This window comes from Ceratotherium simum, chromosome 11 (genome assembly GCF_057802395.1).
Source record: "Ceratotherium simum simum isolate JZ-2026a chromosome 11, ASM5780239v1, whole genome shotgun sequence".
Taxonomy (NCBI): domain Eukaryota; kingdom Metazoa; phylum Chordata; class Mammalia; order Perissodactyla; family Rhinocerotidae; genus Ceratotherium; species Ceratotherium simum.
In genome coordinates, this window is record NC_141910.1 from 58,894,938 (window position 1) to 58,913,442 (window position 18,505).

The window sequence follows — 18,505 nt, forward strand, 5'->3', positions numbered from 1 at the left end:
ACTGAGATATTTAACAAAGCTGAATAGGTTGTTTCCTGACTTATAGATACAGGCGGAACTGGTGGCAAAGCCCTCTGTGTCTGTGGAGTTCGTGACAAACATGGGCATCATCATTCCAGACTTTGCTAGGAGCGGGGTCCAAATGAACACCAACCTCTTCCATGAGACAGGCCTGGAGGCGCGAGTTGCCCTGAAGGCTGGGCAACTGAAGTTTGTCATTCCTTCTCCAACGAGACCAGTCAGGCTGCTCAGTGGCAGGTAATTCTTTCAGCCAGATCTGACTAGTCAGTTTGAAAGAGAGAATTGAGACTGTGTCTGCAGGATGTGGCCAGGCTAGACAGCTGATTGAGATCATTTGGGCCCCAGTGGATTGGAGAGAAGGTTCTGGATGTTCTAGATTACCTATTTTTCATCTAGCCTTGACTCAGTAAATAATTACCACTTCCTCTACTTTCCATATTTTACTAAATTGAGACTTAAGACCTACTGATTAATTAGTTACTAAGTTGTGAATTTTTGTTGTTTGTTTGTTTTGAGAATTAAGAAACACTAGCTCTAAAGAAATAATCCTTGGAAAATGAACATTTCCCAGGAAAAATGCCAAAGTTCATGCTGATTTTTGGGAGCTGGCTGAGTGGATAAAGCATGCAAGTCCTAATCTAATGATTGTGGGATGCAGCCTCGTATTGAGAGCTCCATTCGCAATGGCATCCTCAAACATTGATTTACCTTAGTTTCCATATTCTGGACACATTAATTTGTTGATTCAAAAATAATGTTTAATTGGCTAATATACACCAAGCTGGTTGAATGAGACACAGAAGTTCCCTGATCTTCTAGAATTTACGGTTTACAGGAAGGACCAACAATGGAGCAGTAACTACAAAGCGAGGGCTAAGTTAGAGGAAGTATTACAGTGCTATGAAATCCTGTATCACGTAACCTGTGGTAGGTAGGGAAAGCTTTCTGAAGCAAGTGATCCTTGAGCTGATATAGCGGTAGCAGAGTTATCTAAGCACAAGAGAAAGGAATGAGTGTTTCCAGCCAAAGAGAGAAGCGTGTATAATGGCCTGAAGGAAAAAGAGCATGGTTCATGAACTGCAAGAAGTTCAGTGTGGTAAAGGGCACGGGGAACATGGTGAGAGATGACATGAGAGGCTGGCAAGGGTCAGGCTATGATGAGCCTGTGAGCCATCTTACGGCGTTTGGACTCTGAAGGCAAAGGGGTTTAAAAGTGAGCATACAGGGCCGGCCCCGTGGCTTAGCGGTTAAGTGCGCACGCTCCGCTACTGGCGGCCCGGGTTAGGATCCCGGGCGCGCACCGAGGCACCACTTCTTCGGCCATGCTGAGGCCGCGTCCCACATACATCAACTAGAAGGATGTGCAACTATGACATACAACTATCTACTGGGGCTTTGGGGAAAAAGAAAGAAAGAAAGAAAATTTAAAAAAAAAAAAAAAAAAGTGAGCATACATACAATAAGGTTGGTGTTTTAGAAGATATACTCTGACTCCAGAGTGGAAAATGGGTGGAAAGGAGCCATGAATGGAGACAGGGAGACCAGTTAGGATTCTGTTACAATCATAGGTGGTGAGAGATGACAGTCTCTGCCCCAGACGAGGGCCAGGGTGTAGAGACAAGTGAGCCAACTCTAGAAATTCTTAGGAGGTAGAAACATGAGTATTTGGGGATTGACTGGATATGGGGGTTGAGGAAAAAGAGAGAGGAAAGGGGAGTGGGGATGGCCTTCATTGAAATAGGGGCTGGAGAGGGAGAGTGGCTGGTTTGGAGGAAGATGACAAATTCAGTTTTGGATATACTGCCTTTGAAGTCCTGTGAGACAACCAATTAGAAATATCTAGCTGGCACTTGGACCTATGGGTCTGACTTCAGTAAAGAGGTTTGAGCTACAAGTACAGACTTGGGAACCATAGGCATTTACAAGTTATTGAAGTCAAACAGCGATTGGTGTAGAGTTAAAACATGAGGGACTAGGACAGAAACATAGAGAATATAAGCACTTAGAGGGGGAGAGGAATAAGTGGCAAAGAGTGAGAAGGAGTGGCCAGAGGGGCAGAAGGAGAACCAAGGCCATAAAGGGTCACAGAAGCCCAGGAGCAGCCACAGGGGTGGATTACCCCATAGGTGAGGCTTAGGGTTCCAGCCCACCAGCAAATCTTGGTTTCAGGGCACCCCCAAAATGAGTAAAAGAACATGATATGTCAAAGAAAGAATCCTTAGAATGAATCAGGACATTGTTGAACTTTCTTGCACTTACTAATTTGTTAATACATACTTGGGAGGATGATACCATAATTTTTCAGAGGTTAGAGACTCTAAAATCTTAATCTGGCCATAAGTGAGCAAGTATACGGAATGCTTCTGAGCACTCAAGGAAGACAAAGCCTAAAAATGTCCATTGGATTTAGGAGCAAGAAGGTGATTGGAGATGCTGATGAAAGTAATTCCAGAAGCACGATGGAGGGTGGCGCTCAGATTGCAGTTCAGTGAGAAGCATGTTGAAAGAAGTAGAAATTGCAAAGGCAGACGAATTTCTTGATTGTGAGGGAGACAAGAGAGGGCTAGGAGGGAAAGAAAGGTGTGTGTGTTTGTGCACACAATGGGAGAAGAGACTTGAGCATGTTTAGTGCTGGTGGAAAGAAGCCAGTAGAGAGTAAGAGATTTTAGATAAAAGAAGAGATAGGGCATCTCTTACCTTGCAACATAGGAAGGAAGGAGCATACCTAGGTCCAGGTCCCAGTGATCAGTTACTTAACATCTCTGAGCCTCTGCTTCCTCTGTAAAATGGGATTCCTGGTGCCTACTGTTGTGAGGATTACAGATAACAAATGTAAAGAACTTAGTGCAATGTCTGAAACATGAGTCACTGTGATTGTTAGTCTTATTGATGTACTTCTTATTAATTTCTGAGTAAATCAAATAATTTGACGTGGGTATGGACAGAGGGAAGATAGAGAGCAGGATAAGGAGGCATTTGCACTGTGAGAATCAGTGGTGTTCATTTTGATTCATGGCTTGAAGATGACTCAGGTTTTTTCTTTCTTCACCAGTAACACATTGCATTTGGTCTCTACCACCAAAATGGAAGTGATTCCACCTCTGATTTGGAACAGACAGTCCTGGTCAACTTGCAAGCCTTTCTTTACTGGCCTGAACTACTGCACTACGGGCGCTTACTCCAACGCCAGTTCCACAGACTCTGCCTCCTACTATCCGCTGACTGGGGACACCAGGTCAGCGATGCTCAGCGTCCACCCTCCCCTCCCCAGCATCTGCTCCCCTTCTACATTATGGCCACCTCGTGGGGCAAAGGAAAAAATGCTGTGTTTTGTAGGCCCATGTCACCAGTCTTAGGGGTTTGCACCATCCTTTGATTATTTAAAACAGTGGTCCTCTGCCCAACACGCCTAAGGGGTGCCCACATTCCTGCCTAAACTTTGAGTCTGGGACTGAGTTTCTCCACAGGTGGGGAGGGGAGGGACAGGGTTGGAAGGTGAGGAGTCATCACCCCTATGGGAGGTCTTAGTTCAAAATAGAAACAACCAAGTGATTCTGTGGTACTCCTTCAAGGGCACTGTACCCATTGGCGTTGAGAATCACTCCTTTCAAAGCTTTTCTTTGTAGATGGTGCCCCCTCTTTCTCCCTTATGTGTCGGATGAGGAATCACAGCACAGATTCCGATTTGCTCCTAGTTCAGTGTTCTTATTTCTGAGCCTCCAGACACACTGGGATGACCTTTCCTGGAGCTCAAAGCCTCTGCCATGTTTAAGGGCTCCTTGTCTTCAACTCCCTCACTTCCACCACCTGTTCATAGCAATGCTGACACAACCAGCCAACTCCTCTGCTTGTCAAAAGTCCTGGGAATCCTGGGACTCCCCTTGCCTTGGGCTCCTGGAGGGACTAAAAGTGATCATAAAGATCATCGTTAGTTAAGGACAAGAGACAATGTTAAAATAAGGACCATATTTTTGTTGCAACTGAGGCTGAGTTGTTTTGGGGACGTTATCGTCATCATTGAAAGCTCTAACATTACACACTGTATGCATTGAACATCTTTAGTTTCGAACTGGAACTGAGGCCGACAGGAGAAGTAGAGCAGTATTCTGCCAGCGCAACCTATGAACTCCAGAGAGAGGGCGAAGCCTTCGTGGACACGCTGAAGTTTGTAACTCAAGCAGAAGGCAAGTATCCAGAAAAGGGCTCCATCTCTGCCCTCAGTCTCAGGTCCAGAACTCACAAGGAGAACATATTTAATCTGATGTGTTTAACATATATTTACTGTATGCCTGTTAAGTGTCAGGCCTGTACTAAGAGCTGAGGCTAGAACCATAAACAGTGGAGATAAAGTCTCTGCCCTCATGGAGTTTACAGTGAACAACTAAACAAGTAAATATTCAAGTTGGTGCTGGGAGAAAAATGGAGCACGAAAGGGTCTAGGGAATGTTGGGAGTAGTGGGGAAGAGGAAGGATGGGGGAAGGCAGTACCATTTGGAATCATAAGGGAAAGTCTCACTGGTAAATGCAACATCAAAAAGAAACCTGAAGGAGGTAAGATGATAGGCCGTATGGCAAGAGTGTTAAAGGCTGAGGGGCCAGCAGGTGCAAAGGCCCTGAGGTAAGCACATGGCTGCCATGTTTGATAGAAAGGAAGGAAGCCAGTGTGGCTAAAGCAGAGAGATCAGGGAGGAAAATGGTAGAAGATGAGGTCAGAGAGATAAGGGGAGGTGGTGGAAGGATGGTCTTGTAGGCCGTGGTAAGGACGCTGGCTTTTACTATGAGTGAAATAAAAAGGCACTGGAGAGTTTTTATGATTTCACTTATGTTTATGTTGAGGAAAGACTGAGGGGGCAAGAGCAGAGAAACTGGTATATAGGCTATTGCAGTAATCCAGGCCAGAGATGGTAGTGCTTTGGTTTAGACTATTGGCAGAGGAGATCTGAGAAGTGGTCGGATTCTGGCCGTATTTTGAAGATTAGGCTGACACAATTCGCTGATACAGTGGGTGTTAAATGTAAGAGAAAAAAGGGAATCAGGGTGACTCTAAGATTTTTGGCCTGAGCAACTGCAGACTGGAGTTACCATTTACTGAGACAGAAGAGACTCCTGGAGGAGCAGGTTTTAGGGGCTGGGGCAGACTTAGATGTTCCCTTTGGAAGACTTTTTTATGTAGGGTTAGTATGTCACAAAATTAAACTAGAAAAACAAAACCCACAGGAAAAAGGGGGGGATGCATGCTGAAAAAAGTGTCATGTAACAATTTCATAAAAGATCTAAAATGGGTAAGCCTGTGAATTGAAGGAAACCTGGGAATCTTATGACAAAGAAAGGAGGAGTCAGGGAGAGAGGAAGCGAGGGCAGGGGCGGCAAGGAACCAAGAAGGACGTCGTAGGTGGACAGTCGTCTAGAGATATCATGTCTGCCTGACACAAAAGGACCTCGACCCCTTCCTGTTCCCTGAACACACCGTGCTTCCCACATCAGGGCCTTTGCATTCCCAATTCCCTGTGCCTGGAATGCTCTCCCCCTAGAACTCAGCATGGCTCAGCCCCTCTCTTCATTCAGGTCTCTCCCCACATACCCACTTATCAGAGAGAACTTCTCTGACCGCCACACATGAAATAGCACCTCCTCTATTCCTGTCTGTCCTTTATCATCTTATCCAGTTTTACTTTTATAATAACATTTATTACCATCTGACATAAATAATTTACTTGTTTATTGTCTGTACACCCCCCACTAGAATGTAAGCTCCATGGAGGCAGGGCCTCTCCAGTGCCAAGAGCAGTGCCGAGCATGTGATAGGCAATCAATAAATATTTGCAGATTGAGCAAATGTATAAGCACCACTAAGTTAAAAATTTAAGGTAAAATCCTGAACTGTGCCCTCATTGAAGCACATTGAGTACCTGGGGATTCTCTGCCTTTTCCTCTCCTTCTTTCCTAAACTTAGCTTCTGAATACACGTCTTGATTCTCTTGTATACTCTCGCAGGTGTAAAGCAGACTGAGGCCGCTTTGATGTTCAGGTACAACCGGCAGAGAATGACTTTGTCCAGCGAAATCCAAATTCCCGATTTTGACGTTGACCTTGGGACAATCCTCAAAGTTACTGATGAATCTGCTGAGGAAAGAAAGTCTTACAAGCTCACCCTGGACATTCAGAACAAGAAAATCACTGAGGTCACGCTCACTGGCCACGTAAGGTAAGGGAGGCTCAGGGTGATGTGACCTGAGCTGCAGTCCCTTGCGTCTCTCTCCCTTCTTCCTCTTCAGCTTTAACGCTGACCAAACCAGGGGCATCCCTGGCCTGCAGTCCAAGGGGCAGATAGAGCCCTCAACATTCTGACCCTCTGCACATGTCCAGTTGGATCTTCCTGCCGTTCACTGGGCACTTACTGTTCATCAGTCACTGGGCTGGGTGCTTTCAAGGAATGACCTCCGTCCTCATAACAAACTGCAAAGTGGTTGTAAGTTTCCTTGTTTTATAGATAAGGAGATGGTAGCTCAGAGGGGTTAAATAATTTGGCCAAGGCTATAGAGCAATTAAATGGTAAAGCAAGATTCAAACAGTTTTCAAAAACCTTCTCTTTCCCCCTTGCCTCCCTGGGAAGTCCTGAATTTGCGCTGATGTTGGCTTTAGAAGTTAATGAGTGTATTCTACGGTCATTTCTCTGAGCCATTCACACATCTCATTTTTATCCCACAAATGGAACTTCTAACTGTTTAATCCTGCATATCTCCTTGGAATGGACAAAGTCATTGCTGTCAACTGCTTTTCTCTTCAATAGTTGTGACAGAAGGGAAGAAGGCAAAATCAAAGGTGTTATTTCCATACCCCGCTTGCAAGCAGAAGCCAGAAGTGAGATCTTCACCCAGTGGTCTCCCACAAAACTCCTCCTCCAAATGGACTCATCTGCTACAGCTTATGGCTCAACAATTTCCAAGAAGGTGGCATGGCGCTATGGTATGTACCTCTTCCCCATGTGAGCACTTCTAAGAGCAATGAGCACTGTGTACTCGAGCGCAGTGTTGAGAGCCATTGGTTACGGGCTGACCTCCTACCGTTGGCAACTATTTCACATGTGCCTTTTCAGATGAAGAGAAGATGGAATTTGAATGGAACACAGGCACCAATGTGGACACCAAAAAAGCGACTTCCAATTTCCCCATGGATCTCTCTGATTACGCTGAAAGCTTGCATATGTATGCCAGTAGTCTCTTGGATTACAGAGTTCCTCAAACAAACGTGACTGTCCGGCACATGGGTTCCAAATTAATAGTTGTAAGTACAAATCAGTCAGTCAATAAATACATGGTTATAAGTGCTAATTACATACTTAACCCTGAGTTAGGTGAAGGAGGGTATCCAAAGATGGATAAGGCATGTTTCCTACCCCCAGGGAATTCCTGGGGAGAAGAGAAACATTCATGTGTGTATAGTTACCCAGTTACACAAGGCTGTATGTGATAAATACCAAAGGAATACTACTGAGTGGAAGAGTTTGCTGTGCCTAAGGTATCACAGGAAGATTTCAGACGCTGGCTCAGAGTTTGACTATGTTATGTATTTCTTTTATAAAATACAGGAGGAGATTAAAAACTGACGACCAAAATTCATAATTTTCTGTAATTTGTTTTTAATTTTCAGTGCATCATCCTGCTTAATGATTGAACTGTCAAATATAGATTATCACCTAATATTAATTGTACTTTGAGGCTCATCCATGCCCATCACTCTGAAAAATTCTATTATTTTGTAGGCAACAAACACATGGCTTCAGGAGGCATCCAGGAGTCTACCTTATGCCCAGAATTTGCAAGATCACCTCGATGGACTAAAAGAATCGTACCTCCAGAAAATGAAATTACCAGACTTCAACATCCCAGAAAATCTCTTCTTGAAAAGGTAAAACAGAAACGAGAAAAATTTCTTGAACCATGCAAAGTAAATGGAAGATTTTACTTCACATGATTTAGACTTTTTTTTTATTTACATTTTTAAGAGAAATAATTTAAGCATTTTAAGATTATTAACTGGAACATAAACACTGTTGCATTTTTGTATTATTAAACATGAGGTCAGAAGGTGAACACCAACCCAGTCAGAAAAAAACTAAGAAAATGATTGGAGGATTCTGGTACTTTCACCCTAAGATGTTTTATTCACTACAACCTGAATTTGAAATCCATTCAATGTTCTCCCACTGTAAGTGAACTCCTCTTTTGTTCAGGATCAGGATATACTTATACCTGTTTGACAGTGAAGAATTCAAGAGTGGCTGGTCGAATTGTTGACTACAGGCTTGCTCTTGAGCACTACAGGGTCAGAACAGCCATTGGGCATTGAATAAAGGCAGCATTCTGAGAGAATATTTCACTTTAGCAATACAGTGTCATCCTTGTGGGAAATTCAGATTCCAAACTGCTTGGTCCACTTCCATATTTACAGAAATACATGTAATACTTTGCTTTATTTCATGAAAATAAAAAAGTCAGAGCATGAGCTGAAAAGACCATAGTCTTTCTAGATTGACTGTTCTCTATATTATCTTCAGGGTTAGGAAAACAAGGGGCCTGTGTCACGTGGGCCTTTCCATAGTCTATGGCTGAGCAGCAAAGTTTATTAGACCAAATAAATGTGAAAGGGCTGAAGTCCGCCAAAGCACTCATATGGACAAAACCTACTGAAGATAAGGGAAAAAGTGTCAGCTTCAGAGGACCCAGGAACCTCTGCCTTCACTACTAATGCTTCTGACCAGTAGTCTTGCCTGTGCTGTGCTGAAAAGATGGTACCATGGGACCTTAGAATTGGACGGGGCCTTATCAAGCATCCTGCTACTGAACATCAGGATCCTGGACAGGATCCTGGACTGTCCAATAGGACAGTCCCTATTGGAGTAATGCAATGCACAGTTTATATTTTCTTACATTTAAACTCTGCCATCCTACTTTATTCTGATAAGTTATCGTAATAGTCCATTGTATGTGCCTAGTATTGTAAAGATTGCAAAGTCCTTTTAGGTATTTTTTCTCGTTTGATATCCAAGGCTAGCTCCATGAGGTCAGCAGAAAGGGCACTATTATCCTCACTACACAGATAATATCGCTGAGACTCAGAGAGGCGAATTCACTAACATAGTGTCACCAATCAGTGGAAGTAAAACTGTGACCCAAGATTACTGACTCCCACACCTGTGTTCTTTCTGCATATCAAGTTGCCTCAATTCAGTTTAGCAAACACCTATCACATGTCCCCTATGTTTCAGATACTAGACTAGGTGCAGCAAGAAGATAAAAACTGGATAAGGTGTAATCCTTCCTTCCCGGAAGACACCATGTAGACACTGACAAATGAACAAATAAGCACTAATTATATAAGTAGAATCATGACATGCTCTTTGAGATAGGTGTTAAGGGACTGTGTCACTATAAGAACTAGAGAAATGAACTATGACTTAGATGGGATGGTAGCAATAAGGAAGTGGCTCCTGGAAGAGTTTTGAATGGACTTGACTGTTTGATAGGTAGAGGTTCAAGTAAAGGGACTCCAGGCATAGGGAATAGCATGAGGAAAAGTGCTGTACAGGTTTGGGAATGGGACACATGCACCATTGCTTGGAGAGTCAGATGGCAGAGAACTTTGAGTTCTTGATGCTGACCCTGGGGATATTGTCTTTGTTGTTCATTTCAGCGATGGCCGGGTCAAATACACCTTCAACAAGAACAGTGTGAAAATTGAGATTCCTTTGCCTTTTGGTGGCAAATCCTCCAAAGATCTAAAGATGTTAGAGACAATTCAGACACCAGACCTCACCTTCAAGCCTCTGGGATTATACCTGCCAGCTCAAAAGTTCCAAGTCCCCTCCTTTACCATTCCCAAGTTGTATCAACTACAGGTGCCTCTCTTGGGTGTTCTAGACCTGTCCACGAATATCTACAGCAACTTGTACAACTGGTCCGCCTCCTACACTGGCGGCAACACCAGCACAGACCACTTGAGCCTTCAGGCTCGGTACCACATGAAGGCTGACTCTGTGGTCAACCTGCTCTCCTACAGTGTGCAAGGTGAGCCATGCTCTGGTAGAGGGTGCACAGGGCTGATTCACTGCAGGCTCTGATGGGATAGCCTTCTCTAGGATAGAAAAAACTTGAGCTTTCTTACAGATACTTTCCTTGCTACTTGGAAACTTATTCATTAATTCGTTCTTTCTTTAAACCAATAAAAATATTTATTAAATATATAATATGTATCAGGTATTCTGCTAGGCAGTAACAGAGAAAGCAGACAAATAAACTAGCAGTTATAATTCAATGTGAGAGGTCCTATGATAAGGTAGAGTGTATAAGTATAAGGTACAGTGGAAGCACTTGATAAGGGAGCCCAACAAGGTCTGTGGTGGTCAGGGAAGGCTTCCTGGAGGAATGCCTTTTGCTATCAGAGTTTATGCTCACCTTATAGATGGAGGAGACTGTTACACAACTGACCTAGATCAAGGGGACTTTGTTATTAAAAGACTTTCAACATAGAAATTGTTCTGAAAATTTATTACTTAATTTAACCAATGTGTTTTGATTTTTATGTTAGGATCTGGAGAAACAACGTATGACCGCAGGAACACGTTCACGCTATCATGTGTTGGGTCTTTACACCACAAATTTCTGGATTCAAATATCAAATTTAGTCACGTAGAAAAAATCAGAAACAATCCAACTTCAAAAGGTTTTCTAATATTCGATGCATCTAGTTCCTGGGGACCACAGATATCTGCTTCGGTACATTTGGACTCCAGAAAAAGACAGCATTTGTATGTCAAGGAAGTCAAGATTGATGGGCAGTTCAGAGTCTCTTCGTTCTATGCTAAAGGCGCCTATGGCCTCTCTTATCAGAGGGATCCTACCACTGGCCGGCTAAACGGAGAGTCCAACCTGAGGTTTAACTCCTCATACGTCCAGGGCACCAACCAGATAACAGGAAGATATGAAGATGGAACCTTCTCCCTCACCTCCACCTCAGATCTCCAAGGCATCATTAAAAATACTGCTTCCCTGAAATACGAGAACTATGAGCTGACTCTGAAATCTGACACCAATGGGAAGTATGAGAACTTTGCCACTTCTAACAAGATGGATCTGACCTTCTCTAAGCAAAATGCACTGCTACGTTCTGAGTATCAGGCTGATTACAAGTCATTGAGGTTCTTCACCCTGCTTTCTGGGTCACTAAACTCCCAAGGACTTGAATTAAATGTTGACATCTTGGGCACTGACAAAATTAATAGTGGTGCTCACAAGGCGACACTAAGGATTGCCCAAGATGGAATGTCTACCAGTGCAACAACCAACTTGAAGTATAGTCCCCTGGTGCTGGAGAATGAGCTGAATGCGGCACTTGGCCTCTCTGGGGCATCTATGAAATTAACAACGAACGGCCGCTTTAGGGAACACAGTGCAAAATTCAGTCTAGATGGAAAAGCTGCCCTCACAGAGGTATCATTGGGTGGTACTTATCAGGCCATGATTCTGGGTGTCGACAGCAAAAACGTTTTCAACTTCAAAATCAACCAGGAGGGACTTAAGCTTTCAAATGAAATGATGGGTTCATACGCTGAAATGAAACTTGACTACACAAACCATCTGAACATCGCAGGGTTATCACTGGACTTCTCTTCAAAACTTGACAATATTTATGACTCTGACAAGTTTTATAAGCAAAATTTTAATTTACAGCTACAGCCCTATTCTCTTGTAACTACTTTAAACAATAACTTGAAATTCAATGCTCTGGATCTGACCAACAATGGGAAATTACGGCTCGAACCCCTGAAGCTGAATGTGGGTGGGAACATAAAAGGAGCCTACCAAAATAATGAAATGAAACACATCTACACCATTTCTTATGCTGACTTATCAGCAAGCTATAAAGCAGACACGGTAGCTAAGGTGCAGGATACAGAGTTTAGCCACCGGCTCAGCACAAACATCGCTGGGCTAGCTTCAGCCATTGACATCAGGACAAACTACAATTCGGACTCACTGCATTTCAGCAACGTTTTCCACTCTGTAATGGCCCCATTTACAATGACCATCGATGCGCATACAAATGGCAATGGGAAACTGGTTCTCTGGGGAGAACACGCTGGGCAGTTGTATAGCAAATTCCTGTTGAAAGCAGAACCTCTGGCCTTTACTTTCTCTCATGATTACAAAGGATCTATGACTCACAATCTCGTGTCCAAGACTAGCATCAGTACTGCTCTTGACCACAAAGTCAGTGCCCTGCTCACTCCGGCTGAGCAGACAGGCACGTGGAAACTCAAGACCCAGTTGAACAAAAATGAATACAGCCAGGACTTCGATGCTTACAACACTAAAGACAAAGTCGGTGTGGAGCTTAATGGCCGAGCCCTGGCTGACCTCACCATGCTAGACTTACCTATTACAGTGCCATTTTCACTCAGCCAGCCCGTCAATTTAATTGATGCTCTAGAGATGAGGGATGCTGTTGACCAGCCCCAAGAATTTACTATTGTTGCTTCTATAAAATATGATAAGAACCAAGATGTTCACACCATCAACCTTCCATTCTCTAAAATCCTGCCAGAATATTTTGAGACGAGTCGAATAGTAATTATAACTTCACTGGAAACCATACAGAGAGAATTGAAACGCATCAATATTGATCAATTCGTGAGGAAATACAGAGCAGCCTTGGACAGACTCCCACAGCAAGTTAGTGATTATCTAAATGCATCCAACTGGGAGAGACAAGTTTTGAGTGCCAAGGAGAAACTAACTGCTTTCACAAAAAATTATAGAATTACAGAAAATGATATACAAATTGCATTGGACAATGCCAAAATCAACCTTGATGAAAAACTATCTCAACTACAAACATATGTGATACAATTTGATCAGTATATTAAAGATAATTATGATTTACATGATTTTAAAGCAGCTATTGCTACGATTATTGATCAAATCATTGAAAAATTGAAAATTCTTGATGAATATTATCATATCCGTGTAAATTTAGCAAAAACAATCCATAATCTATATTTGTTTATTGAAAAGATTGATTTTAACAAAATTGGAAGTAGTGTTGCATCTTGGATTCAAAATGTGGATACTAAGTATCAAATCAGAATCCAGATACAGGAAAAATTGCAACAGCTCATGACACAGATTCAGAATACAGACATCCAGCACGTTGCTGAAAAGTTAAAACAACGGGTTGACGCTATTGATGTCAGAGTGCTTTTAGATCAATTGAGAACTACAATTCCATTTCAAAGAATAAAGGAAATTATCAAGTACGTCAAATACTGTATTATAACTCTTATTGAAGATTTTGAAGTAACTGAGAAAATCAATGCTTTTAGAGCCATGGTCCATAAGTTAATTAAGATGTATGAAATAGACCAAGACATCCAGGTTTTAATGGATAAATCAGTACAGTTGGCCCACAAATATAAGTTGAAGGAGACTGTTCAGAAGCTAAGCAACATCCTACAGCAAGTTGAGATAAAAGATCACTTTGAGAAATTGGCTGGGTTTATTGATGATGCTGTCAAACAGCTTAATGCACTGTCTTTTAAAAAATCCACTGAAGAAGTAAACAGATGCCTTGACATGTTGTTAAAGAAATTAAGGTCATTTGATTACCACCAGTTTGTCAATGAAACCAATGATAAAATCCGTGAGGTGACTCAGAGAATCAATGGTGAAATCGAGGCTCTGGAACTTCCAAAGAAAGCTAAAGCACTGAAACTATTTATAGAGGACATCCAGGCTGTGGCCTCAGTTCAACTGGAAAACGTAAAGAACACCAAAATAACCATATTCCTCGATTGTTTGCGGGAGGCCTTAAGTTCAACATCTTTAGTTGACATGAAAACCAAATTCAAAGAGACCCTAGAAGATATACGAGACCAAATTTATCAGATGGACGTTCAGCAGGAAGTTCAGCGATACCTGTCCCTGGTAGGCCAGGTTTACAACACACTTGTCACTTACATTTCTGATTGGTGGAGTCTTGCTGCTAAGAACCTTACTGACTTTGCACAACAGTATTCTATCCAAGACTGTGCTAAAAACCTGAAAACATTTGTACAACGAGGGTTCACTGTTCCTGGAATCCGGACCCCATTCGGGACCATGCCTGCCTTTGAAGTCAGTCTCCGTGCTCTTCAGGAAGCTACATTTCAGACTCCTGACTTCATAGTCCCCCTGACAGATTTGAAGATGCCATCAGTTCAGATAAACTTCAAAAAGTTGAAAGATATAAAAATCCCATCCAGGTTTTCCACACCAGAATTCACCGTCCTCTACACCTTCCACGTTCCTTCCTTTACAATTGACTTGGTAGAAATAAAAGCAAAGATCATCAGAACCATTGACCAAATGCTGAACAGTGAGCTGCAATGGCCATTTCCGGAAGAGTACCTGAGGGATCTGAAGGGAGTGGACACCATTCTTGCCGGAATCACTCTGCCAGACTTCCATTTACCAGAAATCACAGTTCCAGAATTCGTAATCCCGACTCTCGACCTTAACCATGTTCAAGTTTCTGACCTTCATATACCAGAATTCCAGCTTCCTCACATCTCACACGCAATTGAAGTACCTACTTTTGGCAAGCTGTCTAGCACTTTGAAAATCCAGTCTCCTCTTTTCACATTAGACACAAACGCTGACATTCAGAATGTAACCTCTTCAGGGAACGAGGCAGAGATGGCGGCTTCCATCACTGCCAAAGGAGAGTCCAAATTAGAAGTTCTTAATTTTGATTTTCAAGCAAAGGCACAACTTTTAGGCCCTAAGATTAATCCACTTGTTCTGAAGGAATCCATGAGGTTTTCCAGCAAGTACCTGAAAACAGAGCATGAGGGTGAAGTGCAATTTATTGGAAATGAGATTGAGGGAAAATCAAAGACAGTGGCAAGTTTACACACAGAAAAAAATACACTGGAGCTTAGTAATGATGTGCTCGTCAAGGTAAACAATCAGCTTACGCTGGACAGCAACACAAAGTACTTCCACAAATTGAACGTCCCCGAACTGGACTTCTCCAGTCAGGCTGATCTGCGCAACGAAATCAAGACACTGTTGGAAGCTAGACACATAGCATGGACTTCTTCTGGAATAGGGTCATGGAAATGGGCCTGCCCCCAATCCTCAGATGAGGGAACTCATGAATCACAAATCAGCTTCACTGTGGAAGGACCCATCACTTCCTTTAGATTGTCTAATAAGATCAATAGCAAACACCTAAGAGTAAACCAAAATTTGGTTTATGACTCTGGCTTCTTCAACTTTTCTAAATTTGAAATCCAGTCACAAGTTGAATCCCAGCACGTGGGCCGCAGTGTTCTCTCTGCTAAAGGCGTAGCACTGCTGGAAGAAAGGAAGGCAGAGCTAAGTGGCCACCATGATGCTCATTTAAATGGAAAAGTTATTGGAACTTTGAAAAATTCTCTTTTCTTTTCAGCACAGCCATTTGAGATTACTGCAACCACAAACAATGAAGGGAATTTGAAAGTTAGTTTTCCATTGATATTGACAGGGAAGATAGACTTCCTGAATAATTATGCACTGTTCCTGAGTCCTCATGCCCAGCAAGCAAGTTGGCAAGCAAGTGCCAGATTCAATCAGTATAAGTACCATCAAAATTTCTCTGCTGGAAACAATGAGAAGAGCATCGAGGCCCACATAGGAATAAATGGAGAAGCCAACCTGGATTTCTTAAGCAGTCCTTTAACAATTCCTGAGATGACTCTACCTTACACAACACTCACAACTCCCCAGGTGAAAGATTTCTCCTTATGGGAAAAAACAGGCTTGAAAAAATTCTTGAAAACAACAAAGCAGTCATTTGATTTAAGTGTAAAGGCTCAGTATAAGAAAAACAAAGACAAGTATTCCGTCCCACACCCTTTGGATGTGTTTTGTGTGTTTATCAATCAGAACATCAATTCCTTCAACAGGCATTTTGAGAAAGTCCGAGACAAGGCATTAGATGTTTTTACCAAATCCTATGATCAAGCAAAAATTAAGTTTGATAAGGACAAAGTTGAAAAATCCCTCAACAAGCAAGCCAGGTCTTTTCAAATTCCTGGATACACTATTCCAGTCGTCAACATTGAAGTGTCTCCATTTACAGTGGAGATGTCAACATTCAGCTATGAGATTCCACAAGAGATCAGCACCCCCAACTTCACCATCCCGGGTTCTGGCTTCTATGTACCCTCGTATAAGTTAGTCCTGCCATTGCTAGAGCTGCCAGGCCTTCATGTCCCTGGGAATCTTCTCAAGCTTTCTCTTCCAGATTTCAAGGTATTGAGTACCCCAAACAATATTTTAATTCCAGCCATGGGCAATATTACCTATGATTTTTCCTTTAAATCAAGTGTGATCACACTAAATACCAATGCTGGACTTTATAACCAATCAGATATTGTTGCTCATTTCCTTACTTCTTCTTCTTCTGTCATTGATGCACTGCAGTACAAATTTGAGGGCACCTCAAGATTGACAAGGAAAAGAGGATTGAAGTTGGCCACAGCTTTGTCTCTGAGTAACAAATTCGTGGAAGGCAATCATGACAGTACCATTAGCATAACCAAGAAAAACATGGAAGCATCAGTGATGACAACTGCAAAAGTCCAAATTCCAATTTTGAGAATGAATTTCAAGCAAGAACTTAATGGAAATACCAAATCAAAACCTACTGTGTCTTCATCCATTGAATTACAGTATGATTTCAATTCCCCCAAGCTGTCCTCTACTGCTACAGGAGCAGTTGACCACAAGTTTAGATTAGAAAGCCTCACCTCTTACTTTTCCATTGAGTCATCCACCAAAGGAGATATCAAGGGTTTGGTCCTTTCACGGGAATATTCAGGAACTATTGCCAGTGAGGCCAGCACTTATTTGAATTCCAAGAGTACTCGGTCTTCAGTGAAGCTGCAAGGGGCTTCCAAAGTTGATGATATCTGGAGCCTTGAAGTAGAAGAAAATTTTGCTGGAGAAGCCACTGTGCAACGCATATATGCCATCTGGGAACACAATACAAAAAACCGCTTACAGCTAGAGGGCCTCTTTTTAACATCTGGAGCACATACAAACAAAGCCACCCTGGAACTCTCCCCATGGAAAATGTCAGCCCTTGTTCAGGTCAATGCAAGTCAGCCCAGTTCCCTCCTTGATATCAATTACCTTGGCCACGAGGTGTCCCTCAATGCTAACACCGAGCACCAGAAGGTGAGGTGGAAAAGTGAGGTCCAGGTTCATTCTGGGTCTCTCCAGAACAATGTACAGCTTTCCAATGACCAAGAAGAGGCACGCCTTGATATCACAGGTTCCCTAGAAGGGTACCTAGGGTTCTTCAAAGATATTGTCTTACCAGTTTATGAAAAGAGCTTATGGGACCTCCTGAAGCTGGATGTAACCACCAGCACTGATAGGAAACAGTATATTCGTGCCTCAACTGCTCTTGTGTACTCCAAAAACCCCAATAACTATTCTTTCTCTGTCCCTGTGCAAGAATTGGTTGATAAATTCATTATTCCTGGCCTGAAACTAAATAATCTAAATTCAGTTTTTGTCACACCTACGTTCCAAGTCCCATTTACAGATCTCCAGGTTCCATCCTACACGCTTGACTTCAGTGAAATAAAAATCTACAAGAAGCTAAGTACTTCACCATTTGCACTCAACATACCAACACTACCCAAAGTGCAATTCCCCAAAGTTGATGTGTTAACAAAATATTCTGGACCAAAAGATGCCCCAGTTCCCTTTTTTGAGATAACTGTGCCTGAATCTCAGTTAACCGTGTCCCAGTACACCCTTCCAAAAAATATTTCAGTTGGCAGTACAGTTTTGGATCTAAATGAAGTGGCCAGCAAGATTGCAGACTTTGAGTTGCCGACAATCACTATGCCTGAGCAGATTATTGAGATTCCTTCCATTAAGTTCTCTGTACCTGCTGAAATTTCCATTCCTTCCTTTGGAGCACTGACTGCACATTTTGGGGTGGCCTCTCCCCTGTATAATGCCACTTGGAGTGCTGGTTTGAAAAACAAAGAAGATCGAATTGAAACATTCCTGAATTCCACGTGCAGCTCAACCATACAGTTTCTGGAATATGACCTAGATGGTAAGGAAATGTTCTGACTCCTCTGCTAGGTGCTATATGTTTTCAGTGAGAGTTGTGAATAAATAATTATGTATTTAGAAATGACTAGAACTACAATTACTCTCTATAGCAAAATTTAAAAGAAGAGGAAAGGAGATACATATATACCCCACATGTAGAACTACCCTGTAGAAAAACCTACTGACGTTTAAGAGGAATAGGTTCCAAGAAAATAGATTTTTCTGTAATGATTTTAGGACGAATAATGTCTCCCTCTAACTATTTATTTTAAAAAATGTAGACTGCAGGTTTCAAACATATAGCTAAGGCATTTAGATAAGATATA

General features: G+C 42.3%; 1 protein-coding gene across 1 annotated transcript in view; it reads left to right on the forward strand.

Moving 5' to 3' along the window:
• The window catches only part of APOB (apolipoprotein B), a 40,366-nt gene that overhangs the window by 17,307 nt on the left and 4,554 nt on the right, over positions 1-18,505 (forward strand). Inside the window, exons 18-26 of the mRNA XM_004418608.3 lie at positions 47-258; positions 3,074-3,256; positions 4,084-4,205; positions 6,016-6,226; positions 6,812-6,987; positions 7,118-7,305; positions 7,784-7,929; positions 9,715-10,088; positions 10,609-18,180. Of these exons, the coding sequence (XP_004418665.1) occupies positions 47-258; positions 3,074-3,256; positions 4,084-4,205; positions 6,016-6,226; positions 6,812-6,987; positions 7,118-7,305; positions 7,784-7,929; positions 9,715-10,088; positions 10,609-18,180 (9,184 nt within the window). The remainder of the gene's footprint in view (positions 1-46; positions 259-3,073; positions 3,257-4,083; positions 4,206-6,015; positions 6,227-6,811; positions 6,988-7,117; positions 7,306-7,783; positions 7,930-9,714; positions 10,089-10,608; positions 18,181-18,505) is intronic.